Below are 21,524 nucleotides of genomic sequence, written 5' to 3'. Positions count from 1 at the left end.
AGTGAGGTCCTCTTCCCAGAGCCTCCCTGCAGAGTGTTTGAGGTTCCCAGATAGGCAGGCAGAGGGAAGAGCATGGGGTTGCACACCCTTGAAAGGTTCCTGCACCTGAAGCTGGGCTTGGAAGGGCCTTGGAGGCAAGTGGACCCTGTTGAGAAAGGAGGTGGGTGTCGCGGCAGCTGCAGGACTCAGTGAGCTCTATGTACCCACCTGCTCCACGTGGGGGGCTAAGAACCTGGAACCCATGCTGTCCTTGGCCCCAGGGTAGCCTCTGGCCATCCATGAGCTTCTAACTTCTAGGAGAAGGGGCCACTATTATCCCAGTTTTGCAGCAGAAGAAACAGAGAGTTTGATACCTCACCCCAAATAAACAGCTGGTGAGGGATGGGAAGGGCAGAACCTAACCCAGAGACCACTCGCCTCAAGGAACATGTTCATTCCCACCAACCACACTGTCTGCCGAGGTCCTCCTGGCCTTGGACCATAGAGGGTCTAAACCACGGTGGGGGGCACTGGGGGTGCAGCCTCTCACTTCCCACTGAGCCGGGCATCCAGGGAGAGCCCAGGGGCGTCAGTGCCAGCATGCAGGAGAAGGCTGCATGTGGCACCGTGTCCCGGGAATCAGCAGGGGGGTCTGCTCCCGCTCAGGCCGCCCCCCCCAGTGTTAGGGCTTACTGATGAATGCAGGTGGCAAAAGCAGGACAGAATGCTCGTGATATCTGCACCCCACCCTGTGATGGTTCTGAACATTCCCGGACCCAGTCCCACACGAGAAACACGCATGAGGTTTGCAGAAAGGACCCCTGATGGATGGATACAGCTGCCTGGGTCGCAGGGACGGGACTCTGCAAGCAGCAGGAGCACGGATGGGTCTCAAAAACATTATGTGGGGTGAACGGAGCCAGTTATAAGGGATTCTATACTGCGTGGTCCTGTTTGTAGAAGAGTCTAGAAAACGCAAACCAATGTGTAATGGCAAGCAGATCAGCAGCGCCTGGGGCAGGGGGTGGAGGGGAACCCGAGGGGACGCAATGTCCTGCCCCCTGCTCGTGGTTGGGTTGTGGGGCGCAGACACCCGCCCAGACTCATTCAAGGTCACGCTGAAAATGGGGGCGTGTTGCTGTATGTAAACTGCACCTCTGATGGCGAACCCAAAACCTTGAGGCCTGCATGTCACATCCACTAGCACGACTGCTGTTAAGGCACAGGACCAGTGTTGGTGAGGTAGACACAGCGGGGACTGTCCCTCGGCCTTAACGAGGAAGGACATGCTGCCACCAGCTACCAAGGGGTCGGACCTCAAGGACATGATGCTGAGTGACAGAAACCAGAGGCCAAGGGATAGACACCGGATGACTCCCCTCACACAAGGCCTGCAGAGAAGTCAGATCTACACAGACAGAGAGTAACGTGGGCACCCGGGGCTCGGGGTGGGCACTGAGGGTTTAGTGGGGACAGAGTTTCATTTTAGGATGATGAAGAAGTTCTGCAAATACACGTAGACTTAACAGCCCTGCACTGCACACCCTGAAGTGGTTGAAGTGGAAAATTTTACATTACGTGTATTTTATTATAACAAACGCCCCGCTGGGCACCTGACTTTCGGCTGATACGGGCGGTCCCGGATGGCCACGAATTAAATACAGATGATGCTAAGGACGACTGTAGTTAGTTCGCGATCAGGATTGGGGTTCAGCCCTCTGTTATAGGGTGTCTGACCACGGTCCCCTAGCCACATCGAGGACACGGGCGCCCTAGCGATGAAGGATGGCTCGGCTCTTACCTAAGGGCCCGGAGTGGGCACCCCAAGTCCCGTCTCCTAACTGACCCTGTGCCCTTCATCCCGGACCCTCGGTGTGAATGGTGAAGGGGAGGTTCCCCGCTCTGGGGCCGCGGGGAACTCCAAGGGGGCCGTCACAGCAACGGGAACCGTGACTCTACCTCCCCGTGCACCCCGGGCCAGGCGGGAGCGTGGCCCTTCCATCCGCTCTCCTGCCCAGCCCTGCACCCGACCTGGTGGAGGCGGCGGCCCCGGGATGCGCTCCCGGCCAGTGGGGCGCACTCACCTGGCTTGCACATGGTGAACTCCATCGCACCCCCCGAGTTGAGCAGTTTCTGGACCAGAGCCTTGGCCAGCATGGTGGGCGTGAAGAGGACGGGCCGGCGGCGCTCACAGTAGAAGGCGTGCACCAGGCTGTAGGGGATCAGGCTGAGGTTCTTGCTGAGGTCACTCTCGGGGTCCATCTCTGGGAGGGGACAGGGAAGGGCCAGCGGTGAGACCCTGGCCCGCCTGCCGGGGCGCAGGGCACGGAGGTCCTGGGAGCCCCCTTGACCCCACGGGGTCTGCAGGAACCAGGATGCCCCTTGGCCATCCGGGAGTGTTTACGAAGTACCCCAGGGCCCGGCCCTGCTCTGGGCAGCTGGGGCCATGGCCCCTTCTCCTAGTGCCTGCTTTCAGGGAGGTGGTGGCGGCCGGAGGCAGGTCAGAGGCCTGTAATGAGCCCCACCACTCTGGGCAGCAGTGCTGAGCTCTCAAGGAGGGAGTGGGAGCAGGATAGGCAAGGATGGCTTTTCTGAGGCCAGTCAGGGACTGCGGCCAGTGCTTAGAGAAGGAGCCAGGCGAGAAGAGCTGGAGCAAGAGCCGACCCTGGAGGGGACGGTGGATGGGGGGTACAGGAGGAGAGTGAGGGGCTGGCAGGAGCGAACGAGGGGGCTTGGGTGGGAAGGGCCAGCCAAGAGGGGCTTGGGGCTTATTTCAGAAGCTCTGGGAAGCCACCAGGGCCAGAGGCAGGGAACGATGTGGCCTCCTTTCTGCCTTTTCCAGGCTCTCTGGCTGGTGTGTGGGGAGCTCCAGGAACCACCGCCCCAGAAACCGGCGGCTTGTCCTTTCCTTGGTCCCCTGACCTGGCCGTCAGAGGGCCAGTCTGGAGGGGAGCCCAGGCCCTCCTGCCATCTGTGCCTGGGCCACCTGGCCCCATGAGGGCAGCTGGGAAGGCTGGCTCGCCATCAGTCCCCTTCCACAGGGGCCCGTGCAGCCGGTGACCCCGGGCCGGCTTGATAAATGGCAAGGAGCACGCAGTGGGGAGAGAAATCAATAAGTGAACACTTCACAGCAAACAGCTCCAATTAACATGGGCATCTGGGCTCCAACCAACGCTAGCGAGTGTTTGTGAGGGGTGAGCCTGTCGGGATGCCCTCCTCCCCCACCCCTGCCGGCAGGCTGTGTGCGCTATGGGGCCAAGGCCAGGCGGGTCCCCTGGCAGCTCCTCCCAGGGTGGAACCCCTTTCGAGGGAGTGCGTGTCCTAGCCCCCCTGGTGGGAAGTCACAGGACCCACCCGGACCCCCCCGGAAGCCCCCCAAGCCAGCAAGAGGTGGGGAGGGGCCAGGCTCCCTCCTGCTTCTCGGTCAAGAGCTAGGTGGCATCTAGGAACGTCATACCTTCCTGTTTCTCGGTCAAGAGCTTGGTGGCATCCAGAGACGTCCGGGTCAGGCTCCCCAGGGGGCTCCCCGAGACGATGCGGACTCGCTCGTTGCTGTTCATTCTCTTGTACTTGTTCTCGGACCTGCTGACGAACTGGAGGACAGGGGCGGGGCTGGTGGGCCTTGCTTCTAACCAGACTGAGCTGCCGCCACCAGGCTTGGGGAGACCTCTGGTAGGACCCCAGCTCTTCCCAGGGACTGGGGTCAGTCACATTCTCCCATGAAGACAGGAGACACTTAGCAGGCTGGAAGGGTCCTTGAGTGATTTTGGACATCACTGGTAAGTAAGTAAGCAAACAAAGGCTGACTCTCCTCCCTAATCAGGCTTGAAGCCTGCCAAGGGGTGTGGTACAGGTGGGGTGCACGGGGAGTCCCTCTGGCAATCCCACGTGCATTCCTGGGGAGCCGTGGGTGGAAGGTCCCTGGCTGGGAGCCCCTACCTGGTGGGCTCGGGCAGGACAGCTCCACCTCCCGCGACACTATTCTCCACAGCCCCTGACTCAGTTTCCCCAAGTGCTCTGGAAGTACCCGTCTTGTACAATTCAGAGTTGAGCCCTGGAGGGTGGAGGGGGATTCCTCCATGGTGGACACAGACTCTAAATTCCCACCGACTCTCTGAGCTGCTTTGATCTCTCCATACCCTCCTGTGGCAGGAAGAAAAATCCGGGGAGCTGAGATCTCAGTCGGGCTCTGTTGTTCAGTGGCCCTTGGGTGACGCACCCAGGGGCGCCCAAGGTTTATGACTTTTGCATGACATGGGGGCAGTGACACGGGCAGGACTCTGTGGTCTCACGTGGTCCTGCCTTTAGGAGTAGCTCAGACTCACGAGGGCTCCTTCTACCTCCCTAAGTATCTTTCTGGTACCTGTCTGCATCTACCTGGCTTCCGGGTCACACTGCTCTCCATTTCCCTGGGTTTCCTATGTTCTCACATTAGGATAGAGCAAGTGGAGTGACACACCGGCCCCGCTGAGGCCTGATTAGCATGGTACCAACACCGGGACATCCTTGTGGGACCACACCTTAACCTTCCTCCCTTAGCTCTTGTCAGCAGGTGACAGAAGAAAGGGCTGCAGAGGAAGCTTCTGCATTTATGTGAAATCCCTTCTGAAGCTATCACCTACTGTGCTGGTCAATGTCCTTATAAAAGGATTCATGCGAAATAAAATCCATTTTAGAATTAAACATAAGGGAAACATTTTTCTGGTCCCAAAGAACTAAAATGTTTCTGTGATCAGATAAGATTTAAAGAATCTGCAGCCTTTCCCTTTTTCCCTTGGCTGCCGGGATGCTCAGAGATAAATTTCATGCACAATCAGACGGATGAAACTGACCTAGACACCTGCGACGTCTGTTTTTTTTTTTCCTGATACACTGTTTCTTATCTATTAATACTTGAATAGCTAAGTTATTTAAAATCTTCTAGCCTTAACTTCCTCCCATCTTTTATGCAAGTGACATTGTTTCCAACAGGTGCAGAGACTGTCTACTGACCTGTCACTGTGAGGGTACGATGGGATGGGAAACGTGAGGCATTGGGGAAAGTTTCGAGTGGTGTACAAACGCAAAGCACAGTTATTTTGATCAGGTCTTCTCTTCTCGGCAGCAAGAGGGCATAGACACAGCCAAACATGATTGCAAAGTCGGTAGGCGCTCTGGGGCACTTTACCTGAAGGAGCTGGCCGAAAAGGAAACTTGCTCGAGAGAGGCGGGGACTGACCCGGGGGTCACTGGTGGAAAGTGGCTCTTCGGGCTGAAGGGTGTTCTGAAATCAGTTATCAGTCGGTCAGACTTGCTGGGCTCGGCAGGATGCGAGAGCCCATGGAGGCCACTGAGAACCAGGGACGTGTCCTCAAGCCCCCTTGGTGTGAAGGGGAGAAGCATTAGTTGTAGAATCAAGGCATTCCAGATGGGGAGCAAGCTTGGAGGGTAAGGGGAGCCCCGAGACTTGTTCTAGCAGAGACCAGAGATGCAGGGGAAAGGCTGTGTCCCTGCTTGGGAAGGTCCCCGAGGGCAGGGCTCCTCCTGCAGGGGCTGTCCCATTCCCGAGGAACCAAAGTCCCTATAGCCCCTCACCCTTGAGATTAGTGTCTCCTGTGTCAGCCCTCTCCAAACCGCCCCTGGGCAGGAGGTGTCCGCTGGCAGGGCGCGGGGTACCTACCCGGAGTGCCCTCAGGGTGTGGTGGGTGTTGTCTGTCTCTTCTCGGCTTCCCCTGTGCATCAGACGCTGTAGCTTGACCAGGAGGAGTTGCTGGGCTCTGGGGGAGATGGGAGAGGAGGGCAGAACCTCAGGGCCAGGCCTGCCCCTAGGCAGGGGGAGCTCTGGGGCTCAGGGGCCATCCCAGGGAGGACAAGACGCCAGGCAGCTCGGTTTGAGCCCCGCAGCCAGGGCTGACCATGGCAAATCCCCTCCTCCGAGCCCTGGGAGGGGGTGTCTGCAGATGCTGACCTTACAGGGCCGGCCTGAGTGACCGCTGGAGTCTGCAGGTGCTTAACAGACACCTGCCGTGTCTAACCGATGCGCTACAGCTGTGTAATTACGTGAGGATGTCAGGGAGGTGGCCTGCGGCAACGCTCGCCACGACTAGCCAAAGAGCATAAAACCAAGAGCCCACAGCATTCCCCAGTGATGGCTGAAGGACAGCTTCCCGGGCATGAGTGAAGCAACAGGACTCAAGGGAGAAATATCCCTGGGCGGCAGGGAGAGCTTCAGGAGGAGGAGGGAATGGGGGGGCCTCACTGGTCAGCAGACGCCAGGCCCCCGGTGAGCCCCTCTGCTGGGCGGCAGCCCCTCCTTCCCCTCCCCCCGCCGTGGCACCAGCTCCATCCTCACCGGCTGTAGCTGGGTATGGTGCCCACGTCCAGGTCGTGGTCCGTGAAAGGGTCGACCCGCGCACACAGCCACTCGTGCCTGTCCTGGTACATGGTGTCACGGACATGCACGACGTCATCGCACTTGAGGGACAGGGAGCAGGCGTCCAGCTGGCTGGAGATGTTCAGGTTCAGCCGGATGTAGAAGGAGTCCCCCGAGGTGATGAGGCCCTCCTCCATGTCCTTCAGCAGCTTCCGGTACCCTGTGCAAGGAGAGAAGGTCAAGGACGCTGGGGCTGTCCGCCGGCGAAGGGCTTCCCGCTGCCAAGATCCTTCAGGCACAAATTCCCTCCTCGCTGCCCCTGGGGATGCACCCAAGTGGCACGTGCCTCTTAGAGCTCGCAGGGACTCCCCTGTGTCCTGTGCGGGTTTCCCTCTTTGTCTTGGCTGCCAAGGAACTCGCAGCCAAATTGTGTGCCAAGTTGCAACAAGTCTGGGACCTCCGCTACGACACCCTCCAAGCTTTCATTTAGCCCTTCTGCTGTGTGCACAGCTGCACTGTTTCCGGGATTTGGCTGTGACAGGTCGCTCTGCTGGGAGCAGTTTCATACGTGTCTTTTGTGGACACACGCTCTCGTTTCTCCTGGCTGTACTCACGGAAGTGCAATCACTAGGTCCTTGACCATCTACACATGTAGCTGTCTAGACACCACCCAAAGGTCTCCCCAAGTGGTAGGACCACACTGTGTGCTGTTTTAAGCTTATTTAATGCCACTGTCCTCTACAGTATGAGTTTGTACAAATTCCTCTGGATGAAAGCAGGGCATAAACCTCGAATACAATAAATCCAGCAAACTGAATATCTATAATATAAATCCATAATGCAAATCCCCAAATCAGCCCCCTCTCCCAGAGCTGCCTAACCCAGTAGAAGCTATAACCGTTCTAAGAGTCAGGCTCAGCGTGTCGTCACCACATGCACTGGGGGAGGCTTGAACCCACCAGCAGGGCTGTCTGGTCAATGTTTCTGGAGAAGCCGGGGATGGCTGGTCGGGTCCTTCCCGCTCCCCTGGGCAGGGTTAATGCCCATCACTATCTGAGCTCTCTGCTGACTCAGAGAAAGGCCCTATAGACGTGACCCTGCTAGGTGGGGCCTTTCTGACCCTGAATTCTGGACCACAGAGCTTCAACTCAGGGGACTGCTGGCCAGTGGGCAGGGCGCTGCCCAGAGACTTTCTGCTGGGCTGGAAAGCCGGGCTGGGAAGAGGGGAGGAGCCTGCCCGCGTGAGGAGGAGGAGGCCGCAGCAGCTGGGCCCTGTGTGTGGGGACAGAGCCGTCACAGTCATCTTCCCCAGCAACCAGCCACTGCCGGGAAGGAGTGCGCGCTAGCAGGGGGCAGTGGGGAGCGGCTAGAGAGAAAGTGGCTATTTATTCTCTGTTAAAACATTCATGAGCCCTAGTGGTTAAAAATAAGATCCAGCTGCAGAGACAATCACGCAGGAAAAATAACCCAGAGGTGAGAATGGGCGCTTAGTCTTTGGGAGCTGGAAGGCGGAGCCTGGCGCTCACTGCCCAGGACTCGTGGCCCAGGAAGAGGAGCCGCGATCGCAGCCCTGCTGGGGCCAGATGAGAAGGGAGGGAGGCCTTCTGGAGATGGTCCTGGAGCCCCAACCATGGAGCAGAAGGCATGGCCCAGACTATGGCGTGGTGGCCCTGCTGGTGCCGGGGTGGCCAGCCTGGAGTCCCCGTCTCCGTTGGGGCCAAGAAGTAAGCTTCCACCGGGCAGGGAAAGGGGTGAGGCAGGCCGGGCAGGGAGCAGGCCGCCATGCATACGGCCAAGCAGACTGTCTACACCGAGATATCCCAGGGCCAGGGTGCGTTCCCCAGAGCTCCCATTCACCTGCCCTCCCCTGCCTGCCAGGGTCCCGTCAGACCCTCCCGATGGGGCTGCGACCAGCTCGTTCCTCCCACTGAACATGGAGGCTGCTTATCCAGGGCCCCACCCACACGGGCTGTCCTGCTGGTCGTGGCCGTGCGCGGGTGGGCGTGGCGGCCTTACCCTCCTGGTTGAGCTTGTAGTGCAAGGTGACGGGGCCGCTGCATCTCTGGATGGTCCAGTGCACCTCCTCCTTCGTGCATGTGTCCAGGGGGACGCTCTGCCGCTCGCCTTTGATGCAGCCTTCCAGCTGGGTATCAGAGACACACTGTTCTTCTGGGCTCCACGGGTGGGCGGGGCTGCAGGGGTGAGTCCGCCCGGCCGGGAAACAAAAACCCCTCTCCCCAAACTGTGACCAGCTCAAGGTCACCGAGAGCCAAGGAAGTGGTCCACTTAAACTCATCTCCCTCCCCGTGGGCCGATGTGTGTGCACAGGTGTGTGTGCATACGAGCTCCAGACACACACACGCATGGGGGCCTTTGGAGAGAATTGGGCTGAGGGGTTGCAGGCCTGCCCCCCTCCTGCTCCCTCCTACAGGTGTGTGTGCCCTCTGTGAGCACAGGTGTGGAAGGAGTGGGGAAAGCCCTGGACCCTACTCTGGCTGTGCTGCCACCTCCCCCGGCCCCCGGCCCCCGGCCCCTCACCAGCAGCAGCTGATGGCCCTCACGGAGGCCCGCCTTCTCGGCCAGGGAGCCCGGCTTGACCGCGTGGACAAAACTCCCTCGTGCGTTGCCCCCGAGCAGGGTGAGCTGTGAGGTGAGACTGTCGCCGTTCAGCGTGGTGTGCTGCACTGACGGCCCGGGACCCCGCACATGCCCCACAGACGTGACAGACGGCCGGAAGGGTCTGGGTCAGGGAAGGGAGCGGCAGTTAGGACACGCCCAACGGCTGGCCTCCAAGGGTAGGGTCCCCTCCCACGTGCTGCAGGAGAAGCTGCCTGGGCTGGGAGGTGTAACTGGCTCCCGTGGGATGGGGGGAACCCAGAAATGAGAATGGGAGCTTAGATTTCGGGAACTGGAAGACAGAGCCTGGTGCTCACTGCCCAGGAGTCACAGCCAAGGAGGAGGAGCAGGGTCCCATCGCTGTCCCCCCAGCCCGTGGCAGCGGCCACACTGAGCTCTCCCACCGGACGTCTGTGCCAACGGGCTGCTCGGCTCCTCCTCGCACACCGGGGCGTGGGGGGCTGCCGTAGGCACCGGCCACCAGGATTCCTGCCTCTAAGGTGGGGCGGGGGCCCGATGGACATCAAGGGCTGCCCCCTTGCCTCTCTGGGTGGCCCTGGACAGGCCCCTTCCTCTCTGGGCCTGATCGGGGTCCGGGGAAATGCTTTCCGGCTCTGGGACCCTCAGAGCTTAGAATCCAGGGGAGCTGGATGGTCCCTTTTTGGGAGATCTAGGGGTTGGCGGGTCTTTACCCCGCCGTCCCCTCCGCCGTCCCCTCCCCCAGCTGTGGCTCCCCTTTCCCGTCACCAGGGTACCTTTCTAGAGAGAACTTCCTAAACATGAGGTTGACTTGCTCCAGGTCGTAGGCATCCAGGCCCTCGGACTGGTGGGAGGAGGAGGAGGAGTGGACGGACGGGGGTCCGAAGGAGCAGCGCTCGTGACTGTCGTCTGCAAAGGGGCCAGTGTGCTCATGAGAACCCGCAGAACAGGGAGGGCAGCTCCTGCTGCTCCCCGCCTGCCTCCCAGGAAATTCTCCTACTGGGCCCCGGGCCAGGAGGCTGGCCGTAGAGGCTGCACTGAAACTTCTTCCAAAAACCCATGCCCCTGCCTCCGAGGCCCTTCCTACGGGAAGCCCTGCCAGCTACCTGCTTTTTAGGACTCCTGTTTCTGTACGTGGGAAAGGGGTCTGCCCTAGCAGAATTGAATTGGGGTCCATATTTTCATCTCGGGACCACCTTTGGTGTTACATCTGCTGCTTCTAGGCCTGTGGGCTGGGGCGGGGCCTGCAGGGCAGACTCTGGATGGAGGACTGACCCCTCTTCCCAACTCAGTGGGACCCCAAGGCCTCGGGGGTCAGACACCCGCTCCCTGCAGCCCAGGTGCCAGAATAGAGGACGTGCAAACCAGCTCCGAGCTGGTAACAAAGGCCTCCGAGCATCGGGAATTTGTCCTGACGCTGCAGAATGCCTTGGATGGCTGCCCAGAATTCTCTTTGGAGCTCTCCCCTTTCCAAAACTGCTTCAATTCTTCTCATTACCCAGCCTCTATTAGGTGCTAACCTCTCTTTAACACTTGATAGCTTCTGATGGTCCCCAATTAGGGAGAGCTGCTAATCCTTCATCATATCTGCTGGCAGCCTGAGCCGCTGAGGGTGTGGGCAGGGTTGGGGGAAACCCAGGAACGGGAACGAGAGAGGGTGGCTGGCCCACCTGGGGCCGTGGGGGCCAGCCCCCGTGCTTCCAGCAGAGGAGGGGCCATTGGAGGCACGGGGGCATCTCCAGGAGGCTTCTGGACCCTTCCCACCCCTGTCTTCTGCCCGCCCAGGCAGATGCTCGGGGTGGGTACATCACAGCCCTACCACCCAGGGGTCAGCCAGCGCAAGGACTCAGGGATGAGTCTTTGTGTCCTGTGCCCCAAGTGTAGTGGGCTGTGGGGGCTCCATGTGCGCTGGGCTGAACCCCCCCCCCATGACCTGATTGTAAGGGGCCGCGGCTCCCTGGAAACTGAGCCCTTGTTCCCAGCTCTCTGCAGGCGCAGAGAACGTCCCCTCTGTCACAACGGCTCTGCTGTGGGGCTGGTTTAGGACTGCTGCCCACCCCCGGTCTCCCCAGGGCTCGTCTGCCCCACACCTCCAGTCTCAGGGAGGAAGGGAAAGAAAACACTGTCCTCTCGACGTCCACACCACATTTGTTTCCTGAGGACCTAGGAGGCGCAGGGCTCTGCCCTGAGCTGGACGGCCCGGAGTGTGGGTGACATGGTTGTGCCCCCGCCAGACGGCAGGCAGCCGCCACACAGGTGTGCCTCTGAGATCCGCCTGGTGCCTACCGTCAAAGTCCAAGACGTCGAACCCGCCACTGTCATTGTCTTCTTCGACTGTGCTGTAAGACACAAGGGAGGCACGGGGAAGGGCGGGTGACCAAGGGAGCTTCCCAGGCTGTGTGCTGTGGTTGAGGGCGGGGAAAGATTCTGGAACGTTCTGGTTCTCCGAGAGGCCTTGGCTTGGAGAGGGCAGCATGGAAGGAAGCACGAAGCTGGCTCAAGGGCTGAGTGAGTGGGTGTGGAGCCCGTGGGGCACCCTCTGGGCACCCCCGCCACCCACCTGCGGTGAGGCGCGTCTTCCTTGTAGCGCCGGAGGATGGAGTCGTTTCCGGGGGGCTCGGCGGTGATGGACATGATGCTGGAGCGGCTCCGGTGGGGCTGCTTTGAAGCACAGATGCGCGATGGGGAGCCCCGTGCCTCCGCGGGCACAAATATTACAGATACAGGGACTCAAATGCATGCGGATGCGTCCCCACCCCGGACAGGGGCAGGCGAACTGGTTCTCAGTGGCGACCTTGGCCAGAGAAGGCTTGCGCTCAGCTGGGGGCCACTTAGGGCAGCTGTAGCCAGAGTGGGGCGCACATCTGCTCGCACATCTGCTAGCCTTGGGTGGGGGCAGGGAAGGCCCAGGCAGGAGGCCGCTGGGGTTGGGTTGGGGTGAACCCTGCTTGGCTGGGCTCCATGGGTCCCACGGTGCCAGGCTTGTACCCTGACTCTGGAGAGGAAGACCCCGGGGCCTGGTGGTGGCGGCAGCGACAGATGCCCCAAATGGCATGGCTGCTGGAGGACGACCTTTGAAAGAAGGCCTGCTGGCTCCTGCCAAGAGCTGTCTTAAATAAGAGCCTAGGCTTTTGCCCCCCAGAGCCGCACACAGGAGCCATTTCTTATCAAACCTCTGCGTCCCCCAGGGCCTGATTTTGGAAGCTGAGCTGACAAGCTTCCCAGGGCTTTGCCTCTGGGGTTAGAATTTCTAATCCCACGCCTTCTGCTGCCTGCCTGGGCTGGGGGGGCTAGGACCCCCAGATTGGGGGGGTTAGGGGGTGAGGAGGGCGGGCTGGGACTGGGGGCGGGGCAGGGAGCCTGGGCTGCGTGGTCTGCGGCTCCAGCTGCTCCAGCATCCCCCTCTCCGGGGCTAGCCCCCCGGGGCTGCCAGAGGGGCCTGGGACCTGAAGTCCTGGCAGAATTTTCAGCGGCTGCCTGTGCGGTTCCCTACGGCTCCTCGGAGGCCCATCTCTTCCTCCCGCCAAGTGTTAAATTGGGAAAGAAAGCAGCGAGAAGGTGTAAATACATCCGGAGCCGGTGGAAACATCTTTAAATAAACATAAGGAGGGTCTGGGCTGCAGCCCCGGAGTGAGGCTGCTCGCAGGCCCAGGGCAGAGCACAGAGCGCAAAGCAAGGGGGTGGGGCTGCCGCGGCCCACGGAGAGGTGGGGCTGGGGACGGGCTCTGAGCCAGAAGGGGTTGTGCTGGGGACCCGGCTGGCTTACCATCTTGGAGAAGGAGTTGGTGATGGGCAGGGATCTGGAGGAGCTGGGGCTGGCGTCTGTGGCTTCTTCTTCAAGCCCTCGCCCTGTCCTCGCAGAGGCAGGAGGCAAAGGGGAAAGGCAGGGGAGAGTGAATTGAGAGCCACCCGTGAGCACCAAGCACCTGGGGGCTGTCCTGTCTGGGCGGCCTGTTCTCCTAGGGAGGGTGGGCGGCGGCCTCCTCCCTCTTCTCATTTCCCCAGCTGTTGGCCCCCCGGGAGGGAGTCTCTGGTCTTGCCCACTAGTGTGTCTTGCTGCCGCCAGGCCCTGGGCAGCCTGGGACGATGTCCCGTCTTGGGACTCAGGTGGGGGCCCCACCCGGCGCTCTGTGAAACGGCATGAATGGAAGCATGGGTCTGGTAGACTGGAAACCCCCTGCCCAGGGATCCCATCCTCAAGATGGATCCCACCGTCTCTACCAAACAGGCCGACGGGAGACGGGAGCCAGAGTCCGCTGCCTCCTCCGTAAAGCCCTGGGTGCCCCTCCTGCTCCTTTGGGGGCTGTCTGGGGTTTTGTGCACACTCCTCTCAGCCCTTGCCTTGCTGCACAGGAAAGCCGGCTCTCCCACCACCCTCCCCCCCAAAGCTTGTGCGTGAACAGTCGGACACACGCACACATTGCCCTAGACAGCGGCGAAGGCTTGGGGAGGGTCCAGAAGTTCCGTCATCCTGCTGCCTCTTTTCCCTCTTCGTGGGGCAAACACTCCTTCCACAGGCCTCAGGCCCTTTACACCCCCTTCTGATGAAGAAGATTCTAGAGATACCTGATCTGGCAAAGAGACGGGTGGAGGGACCCCTACCTCTGGGCTCCTTCAGGTCCAAGGGGAACAGCCTGCGGCCCACTCTGGGCTCTTCCTTCCCCTGCCCCCCCAGACCCGGGAGGGGTACATGTCCTCAGTGTGGGGCTCCTGCCCTCTGACCTGCAGCCCCACTCCCGGAATTCCCTGCTCTGAGCACTGGAAGGGCAGCACACGAGGCTCCTCCAGTCTGCCCCTGCTCCCCGTCGTGTCCTGAGTGGCCTTCGTGACGGCCCTTTCTCCAGCCCTCCTCCGTCCCCTCTTTCTTGGGCGCACAGAGCCACATTCTCCCTCCTCACTGATGGCCCCATCTCAGAGCACAGGCTCCCACCTAGGGGCACCTGGCACACAGCAGATGTCGGACTTCCCCGGGCACACCCTCACTAGCCACCTGTCCCCCGAGAGTCACAGCGAGAATGAGGGACAGGGATTCTGAAGATGCTGTGTCTTGGAGAACCAGGGGCTCACAGCTGGACCCAGACTGCCTGGCCAAAAGCCGGGAAGGACGGTCGAGCCTGTGTCCTGCTGACAAGCCGTGAGCAGAAGGACCAACCCTGGCTAAGGGATCATGGGCTCCGGGCTGACCTCAGTGTGTGTGTGAGCGTGTGTGTGCACGTGTGAGCACGTGTGTGCATGTGTGCGCACGTGTGCCAGACGGGACGTTTCTACATCATAGCTCTATCCCTGTCCCATGACGATGAGCGTTAATTACTATCAGATGCCCCACCATCCCGGGCGCCCAGGCCTGTCTCAGGTGGACTGTGCAGGACAGATCGCCACAATGGGCAAAAAGGAGTGGAAGAGGCAGATGGACAGACAGAGAGGAAAGGGGTCTGGGCGCATACCAACCTTGGAAATCTGAGGCTTGTTTCAGGCTGATGGGGGACTTGGCTCTCTGTAGCTGTGAGAGGGAGGGGAAGACAACAGACAGAGGGGACAAATCAGACAAGGCCTGAGACACCTGTCAGCAGAGTGAGGGAACGGACAGAGGAAGCTTGTGTAGCCTCAGGACACCTGATAGCATGTGATGCCCGCCCCCCGGGATGTGTGGCAGCGGCTGGCACAGAGGTCCTACCCCCCATCCTGGGAGGTGACAACACATGGCTCAGTGGGTATCAGAGCTGACAGTGGAGGCCAGGGAAGGAGCGCGTGCAGGCGTGAGGCCCAGCAGAACCGGGTACATGACGCAGACATGGGGAATTTTCCAGAAAGCACGAGGCTTTCGGCTACCCTCGCCCGGCACAAGGTGCTGGTGCTTCCCGGGGGGTGGGGGGGTGGGGGGGTGTTCCACCCTGCGCTGCCTGGCCCCTCTCATGTGAGATGATCTCATGTGCTCGTTCCTCCTGGAGAGGGAGCCTCGGACGGCCCTGGACACTGAGCGGAGAGGACAGGAACCCCAGTGGGCCTCTCACAAGCCATTAACGTCAATAAACTCGGGATAGACACTCAATACCTATTTGCTGAATAAACGAATGAATTTCGAAATAATGCTTACTTCATTCCATCTCTAACTTCAGCTACGCGGACAAGAAATGGGAGGTGTGTGAAAGCAAATGGGGGAGAAGCTGGGGCCTGGCAGGATTCCCACCGATGGGGCTGGAACAGGAGGAGTCGCATCCAGCCACGTCCCCCAGGGGCCCCGTGGCCACCCCTCCCCACCGTACCTGGATGCCCTTCAGATTCATCCTGCGTTTGGGAGGGTGGTAGGGCAGAAAGTATCTGCTGTCTTCCGGAGACTCCTCCGAGGTAGACGAGTCGTCAGCTTCCTGCCCGTTCGTCCTGGGGCTGGCGTCCCCAAAGTTCTGAGAGATGATGGCCACTGGCAGGTTCCTGGGCAGACTCTGGGGCGGAGAGAGGTCAGCACCAGTGATGTGGCAGGATGAGCGGACACTGTAGGCGGCTGACCTTCCCAGGGGCTCCAGCTTGAAACTCAGGACGGCCTGTGCATCTCCCTTACCCGTGTCCCCCTCTCTCCCTCCCTGATGCCCAGGCTTGTAGACGAATCTATTCACTCATCGGCAGCCTCTTGCGCTTGTCTCTCCCTGCTTTGTGGTGTCTGCAGCATCAACGGAATGGTCCCTGGGGCCTGACAAGCCACCTTCACACCCCAAGGGGCAACCCTGGGCCTGAGCTCCAAACAGAAGCTGGCAGCTCAGGCCTTGTCCATGCGGGTGCTTTCTAGCTACTGCCTCAGGCCCAGCTGCACCGGCAGCTGGTAACTTCCAGCTGCCCTCCCCAAACCACACAACCTTCCTGCCGCGTCCTCCAAACCCAAAGCTCTCTGCCTTACTTCCCAGCACAAAATGCGTCAAGGTCCCCGAAGAACAATGAAGGGCCTCAGCCCTCAAGCCGACTTGGCCACCTCCTGCCACCCGTCCCGGTGTGCCCCCAGCTGCTAGGGTCCGGGCTCCTTCCCCAGTACATGAACCATCATGGTACCTTCCTGGCAGGAGGGCTTGGCGGGCCGAAGCTCACACGCAGAAGGCAGTCAGCCCTGGATCTGTGTGCGACCACACTCGATCACACGGCTAAGACAATGGTAACGTCGTCTGCTCTGATGGCAGCGTCCACTCATCCCCGAACCCCCAGAGCCCTGCAGTGACATGAATGGCCAGCGCCATACCGTCCGTAAAGGACAGTGCCCTCATAGGCACCGGGGGCTGCAGTGGGCAGCAGGCATCTGACACCCAGTGACCCTCCATGTGGTGGTGGCGACCGCAACAGGTGGCTGGTGGGCAGCCGAGGTCCACGGAGAAGGAGCTGAGGCTACCTGGTGAAGTCACTTGCCTAAGCAAGTGGCCAAGACAGGGTATCACCCCGCATTTTCCAAGTTCAAAATTCACCGTCTGTGCAGAGTGGTGTGTGCATGTGCAAGAGGGTCAAGGACAAAGGTGGGGTGGAGGTGTGGGGAGGCCCCTGGCTGCAGGTGTGCGGGGCCACGCCCAGCCCGGTCCCACCTGCTCCAGGCTGTTGCTGTCCTTGGAGAGCCGCCGGAGCTTGCTCTCCAGGTTGACGATGCAGGCTTCCCGCCGGACCATCTCAATCCTCATCTCGTCGTTCTTCTCCTCCAGCTCCCGGATCTGCTTCCTGTACTTGTCCTTCTCGATTAAGCACTGTGAGTACTGGGTCTGGGCTTCATCCCGGGAATGGAAGGCCTGCGGGGTGGGGGTGGGGGGTGGGGAGGACAAGGCCGCTTTGGTTCTTCACCCCGACCGATCCAAATCAGACCCGGGATGTGCTCTCTGTCTGGACATCTGCTTTCCAGCCCGGGGGTCAGCCTGCTCTTCTCCTGACCCCAACTCTCCCCTAACAGTCCACATCACAGCTGCCAAGTGTCCTGCCCTAGCCAGGCCCTTGCCAGGAGCCAGCACTGTGCTGAGAGCCCTGGGGCAGTATCTCCCGCCCGCAGCCTTGCCCACAGCCTTCCCCTAGCAGGTGGGGCTGTCTTACTCCTCCCATTTTCCAGATGCGGACACTGAGGCCTCTGTGGGGTGGAGCTAGCCTGCACATCTGATGAGTGACAGAACCTAAACGTGGCTGTCTGACTCTGGGGACCACGCTCTGGCACAGGAGCCCTTGGAGCCCGGCTCAGGCCCCCATGCCGTCTGGACGCCAGCCCGCACCTGGTCCCGCTCGCGCTCCACCTCCTCCAACTGTAGCATGACCGTGTTCATTCGGTGCTTGTACATCTCACAGTCCTTGCCCAGCGTCGAGCACTTCAGCTCCAGGTCCTCCTTCTCCTCCAGGTACTGCGAGCGACGGGGAGAGCTCAGGGCCAGCACCCAGTGGGCAGCAGGCGGGGCGGGGGGTCTCCCAGCCGAGCCTCCCCGCTGGGCTGTCCCCCCTGGAGAGCCAGCTCTCTGAAGAGCAGGGGCCACATCGGGGGGCATTTAGCTGGGATGTGCTTCCTACCTACTTCGCGCAAGGGAATACGGAGGGGGGACAGGGCAGACACTGCGTGCCCTCACGGGGCCTGCGGTCAGGAGGGGGAAGGTGGGGGCTGGGGTATGCGGCAGTTCACTAGTCACAGCGAGGGGCTCAGGCCAGCACTCCTGGGAAATCTGGACCGGGCTGAAACCTTAGTCCCCAGAAGAGAATGGGGGTTGGTGTACTGGTTGGGGCTGGGGGTGGGGGCGGGGTGCTGCCCCTCCGCCTGGGGGCTCCCACCTTGTCCCGCAGCTCCTCCGCCTGGCGGACCTCCTCCTGCAGGTTGTAGATCTTGTTGACCAGGTCCTGCCTATCCTCCAGAGCCTCCTTGCGGTCGTGCTCCAGGATGTCCAAGATGGCCTTGTCTGAGTCCGGCAGGCTGCGCTTCCCGGCCTGGGCGGGTGGTCAGGAAGGTGTGACCATGCTGGGGGTGGGGCAGGGCCGGGAGCCAGGTGGACCCAGAGGGAGGGGCAGGGGAAGGGAAGGGGGGAACCACAGAGCCAGCGACAGACGCTGGGAGAGCAGAAGGTTTTGTGCCAGGGAAGCAGAGAAGGAGTTGGTGCCTCTTGGGGTCCTTAAGCAGCTTATTATTTAAGAATTTTATCTCCTGGAAAGAAGCATAAAACCCACTTCTGCTCAGGAACATCCCAATGCCTATTGTCCTGCCCTAGCTCTTATCAGAGCCAAGAAAAGCAGTCGGCGCTCCCCCAAACACTTCACAGGTGACAGCAAAGCGGGGACAGCTCTCCCGTCCAGATGCATCCCCCCAAATATCAATTAATCTGCTTCGGTTAACCCGGGATTCATTCTTGGCTCCAGATCCACACCTTAAACCCCGGGCAGCCAACCCTGGGGGAACCATTCTGGAGGAAGGGGGAGGGGAAGCCTTTTTCTTTCCCTGTCCATGTGTTTCTCAGCTACCTCCTCCTCCATACCCGAAAACGAGTCTGTGATGAGAAACGTGGGGAGCCACTGGACATTTTAACAAATCATGCGGAGCTGAGAGGTGGATTTCTTGGGATCTTTAAAGGGGAAATCGGTTTCCTGGTTGTCCCTGCCTCACAGAGCCCAGGACAAGTGTCATCTCACATAATGTTGTATCTCCGACAAGTGGGGAGTGCGGTGACCCCACCTGGCAGAGCGGAGACACAAAGGACGCCAGGGACACCGTGGACTGCCTGCGGCCCCACGGCCAGCAATGGGGACACACACCCAGGCCGGGGTCTACCCTCCCGTCCGCTGCCCCGCCCCAGCCCACACCTGGATGATGGACTGCAGCTCCTGGATCTTGGTCTTCAGCATCTCATTCTCCCGCTCCAGTTCCAGAACCTGCTCCCTCTTGGGCCGGTTCTCAATGTCGTTCTTCAGTTTCAGAGACTGGTTCCTCTCGAGCTTGCATTCTTCCTCCATCTTATTCAACCGGTGCTTGAGCTGGTCGATCTGAAACATCCAACGGTGCGGTTGGCAGGCAATACGGAGGAAAGGCAACGGTCCCCCAGATGCCCGGCGGACTTCCCGCATAAGCTGCGTGATGCCCACCCACCTTGTTCCGGTTAGCGACAGAGAAGGGCTCAAAGAAACCTGCTGCGGTAAAACAAAGTGCCATCTTCTTGATGAAGAGCTCTTGATTTGTTAATTTAGGATAATTCTGAAAGGGGCTACACATCCCTTAGAGAACCTGGGGGGGCTCCATTCAAAAACCCATGTCACCGCAGGAAGTGAGGTGACCACGAGCTCAGGGTTCTGGGCCCCACACCCTGGCTTTGCCCCTAGGGTGACTGGTATAGGTTTGTCCTTGTGGGTTTCCCACAAACTTCTGTTCAGACAAACAGCACTGCTGTGAAAAGGACAGTGTGAGACCCTCTGGGTTCACAGCCTCTCTGGCCTAAAGGACCCACACTCAGGGCTGGGAAAGTGGCTGCCTGGAGGAGGCAGTTTCGACATCTGGAAATGCAACAAGACAAGTGGAGATGTTCTGAGCTCTGCCCTGGAGAAGCGACTGTCAGGAAGGTGGCCCAGGAGAAGACTTCTTAGAACTTTGTGACTAAGTGTGTCTGTCTCCCCAAACTGATCGACCTCACAGAACACCCACATCAGGCCTGTCTTCAAGGGCCACAGGAAAGGGAGGCACCAAAGGGGCGAGCCCCCTCTTACAAATCTAGGCTTACGGGGAGAACCCTGCAAGGCACCTGGCAGGCAGAGGGTGGTAATTTTAGCAAGGAAAACAGTGCCTGGGCCCCCATGGAAGGGAAGGAAGAGGCACACAGGGAAGCAGCCTGGGGCTGGGAAATGACCTAGGGACTCAGCTGGCCAGATGTTCTTTCAAGTTCTGGACACGCTTCCTTCTGTTCCTATATCACCAGGGAAATATAATATAGGACAAAGTTCTAGGAGAGAAACTTCTAAGTCGCTGTCATGGGCTAACGTCTCCAAATCCTAGCTACAACAAAACTCCTTCCCGGCATCTTGGAAGGTCAGCCCGAGTGCCCAGTGCTGGGTCCAGATCTCGTGTCCCATCCAAGTGGGCACGGAGTGCCAGCACTGTGGGGTGCTTACTGTGTCAGCCATTTTGCCGAAGACAAGGGGCTGTGTCTCAGCAACCCTAGGACACAGGAATTATTTTCCATGATTGCCATTTACAAACGAGGAAACGGGCTAGAAGCCAAGTAAAGCGGTAAAGCCAGAAACGGAAGGCAGATTCAAACCCAAATGTATAGGCTTTCGAAGTCCTGTGTTCTTGGCAGAAATGCTCTACTGCCCGCCATGCCCCTGACTCCAGTCACCTGAATTCCAGTGAATTGTTTACTGATCTGTCTGCTTCAACTAAATTGTAAGTGACCTGAGCAGAAATCAGGTTATTTATCCCCGTGTCCCCCACCGTGCTTAGCACTGCGCCTTACACACGGCAAGCGCTTAATAAATATTCCGAATCTATTTTCCACCCAGCAGCCAGAGTAATCCTTCTAGATATAAATCAGTTGTCACTCTCCAGCTCTCAATCCTTCAGTGGCTTCCCATCGCAACCGGAATAAATTCCAGAGTTCTTACCCTGCCCTGACGATCTGGACCGTGGCCACCTCTCTGGGCCACTTCCTAAGTTGGCTCCTGGCCACTGGCTCTCTTAATGGTCAAAAACACCAAGCATGCCCCCTACTTAGGACCTTCCATGTGCTCTTTGCTCTTCCCCATGAGCCCTGCGTGGCTGGCTCCCTCCCTGTCCTCAGACCTCTGCTCCCGTGTCCCCTCCTCAGAGACCCTGACCATCCTCTTCAAAGCCGCATCTCTCACTCACTATCCTCGTCCTCTTTCCTTCCCTCTTCTTCCTAGCACTTATTATTAGCAGGTGCTTATGTATTTGTTTGCTGATTAGCATGTGAGCTCTGTGACAGCAGAGCCTGAGTCTGGAGTTATGTATCCCTGGAAAAGAGCCTGGTGCACGGTGGCCCTCAATAAATAAAAAGGATAAATGAATTAAGCAAATTCCCTTCCCTGTCCCCATCTTGGAGGTAAACTCATTCATGACATTAATCACTTGGGTGACGGATTGTTCATTGATAAGTACATTGACCGTCCCCAGTGCCATGCGGAGATTTGTGGATACAGCTGTGAACGGCGGGGTCCCAGCCTTGGACACCTCAAGTCTCCAAGTATCCGCCTCCTCACTGATCTTCCTGAGGGTCACTCACGGTCAGGGCCCCTGGGTTCTCCAGCGTCCCCCTCTCCTGGCTTTGTAGGGGGGCTGTGTGGACATGTGTGCACATGCACATGGCACCTGGGGCGGAGATGGGGGGCGGGGCAGGATGGGGGGGCGGGCGGAGCAGGTGGCGGGAAGCCCCACTGGGTCCGTGTGCGTGCGCACGGGGTATCTGAGGCCGGAACCAGGGGTGGGAAGCCCCGCCCGGTCCGGATGCGCACGTCTGCACACGCGCACGGTGGCCCCGGCCCTCGGCTGTCATGCTAAGCCTCACTGGGTTGGTGTGTTCACGCGCATGGTGGATCCAGGCGCCCCCAAGAACACAGTGTCCCCAACGGCCCCTCTCCTAGCTGAGTGAGAAGCTCTGGCGGCCCGTGC

At 59.7% G+C, this 21,524-nt stretch overlaps 1 protein-coding gene across 1 annotated transcript in view; it reads right to left on the bottom strand.

Annotated features, from left to right (window-relative positions):
* CARD11 (caspase recruitment domain family member 11) overlaps positions 1–21,524 on the bottom strand; it is a gene marked incomplete at its 5' end in the record, with an annotated part of 110,524 nt that overhangs the window by 6,306 nt on the left and 82,694 nt on the right. The window contains 17 exon segments of the mRNA XM_080830705.1: positions 2,064–2,243; positions 3,437–3,572; positions 5,147–5,242; positions 5,639–5,735; positions 6,311–6,551; positions 8,348–8,474; positions 8,870–9,071; positions 9,703–9,835; positions 11,213–11,265; positions 11,487–11,587; positions 12,693–12,775; positions 14,375–14,426; positions 15,190–15,366; positions 16,483–16,680; positions 17,149–17,274; positions 17,693–17,845; positions 18,713–18,892. Coding sequence (XP_080686831.1) covers positions 2,064–2,243; positions 3,437–3,572; positions 5,147–5,242; positions 5,639–5,735; positions 6,311–6,551; positions 8,348–8,474; positions 8,870–9,071; positions 9,703–9,835; positions 11,213–11,265; positions 11,487–11,587; positions 12,693–12,775; positions 14,375–14,426; positions 15,190–15,366; positions 16,483–16,680; positions 17,149–17,274; positions 17,693–17,845; positions 18,713–18,892 — 2,335 coding nt within the window.

This window comes from Martes martes (genome assembly GCF_963455335.1).
Source record: "Martes martes genome assembly, chromosome: 18".
NCBI lineage: Eukaryota > Metazoa > Chordata > Mammalia > Carnivora > Mustelidae > Martes > Martes martes.
This window is presented reverse-complemented; position numbering and strand designations above follow the sequence as displayed.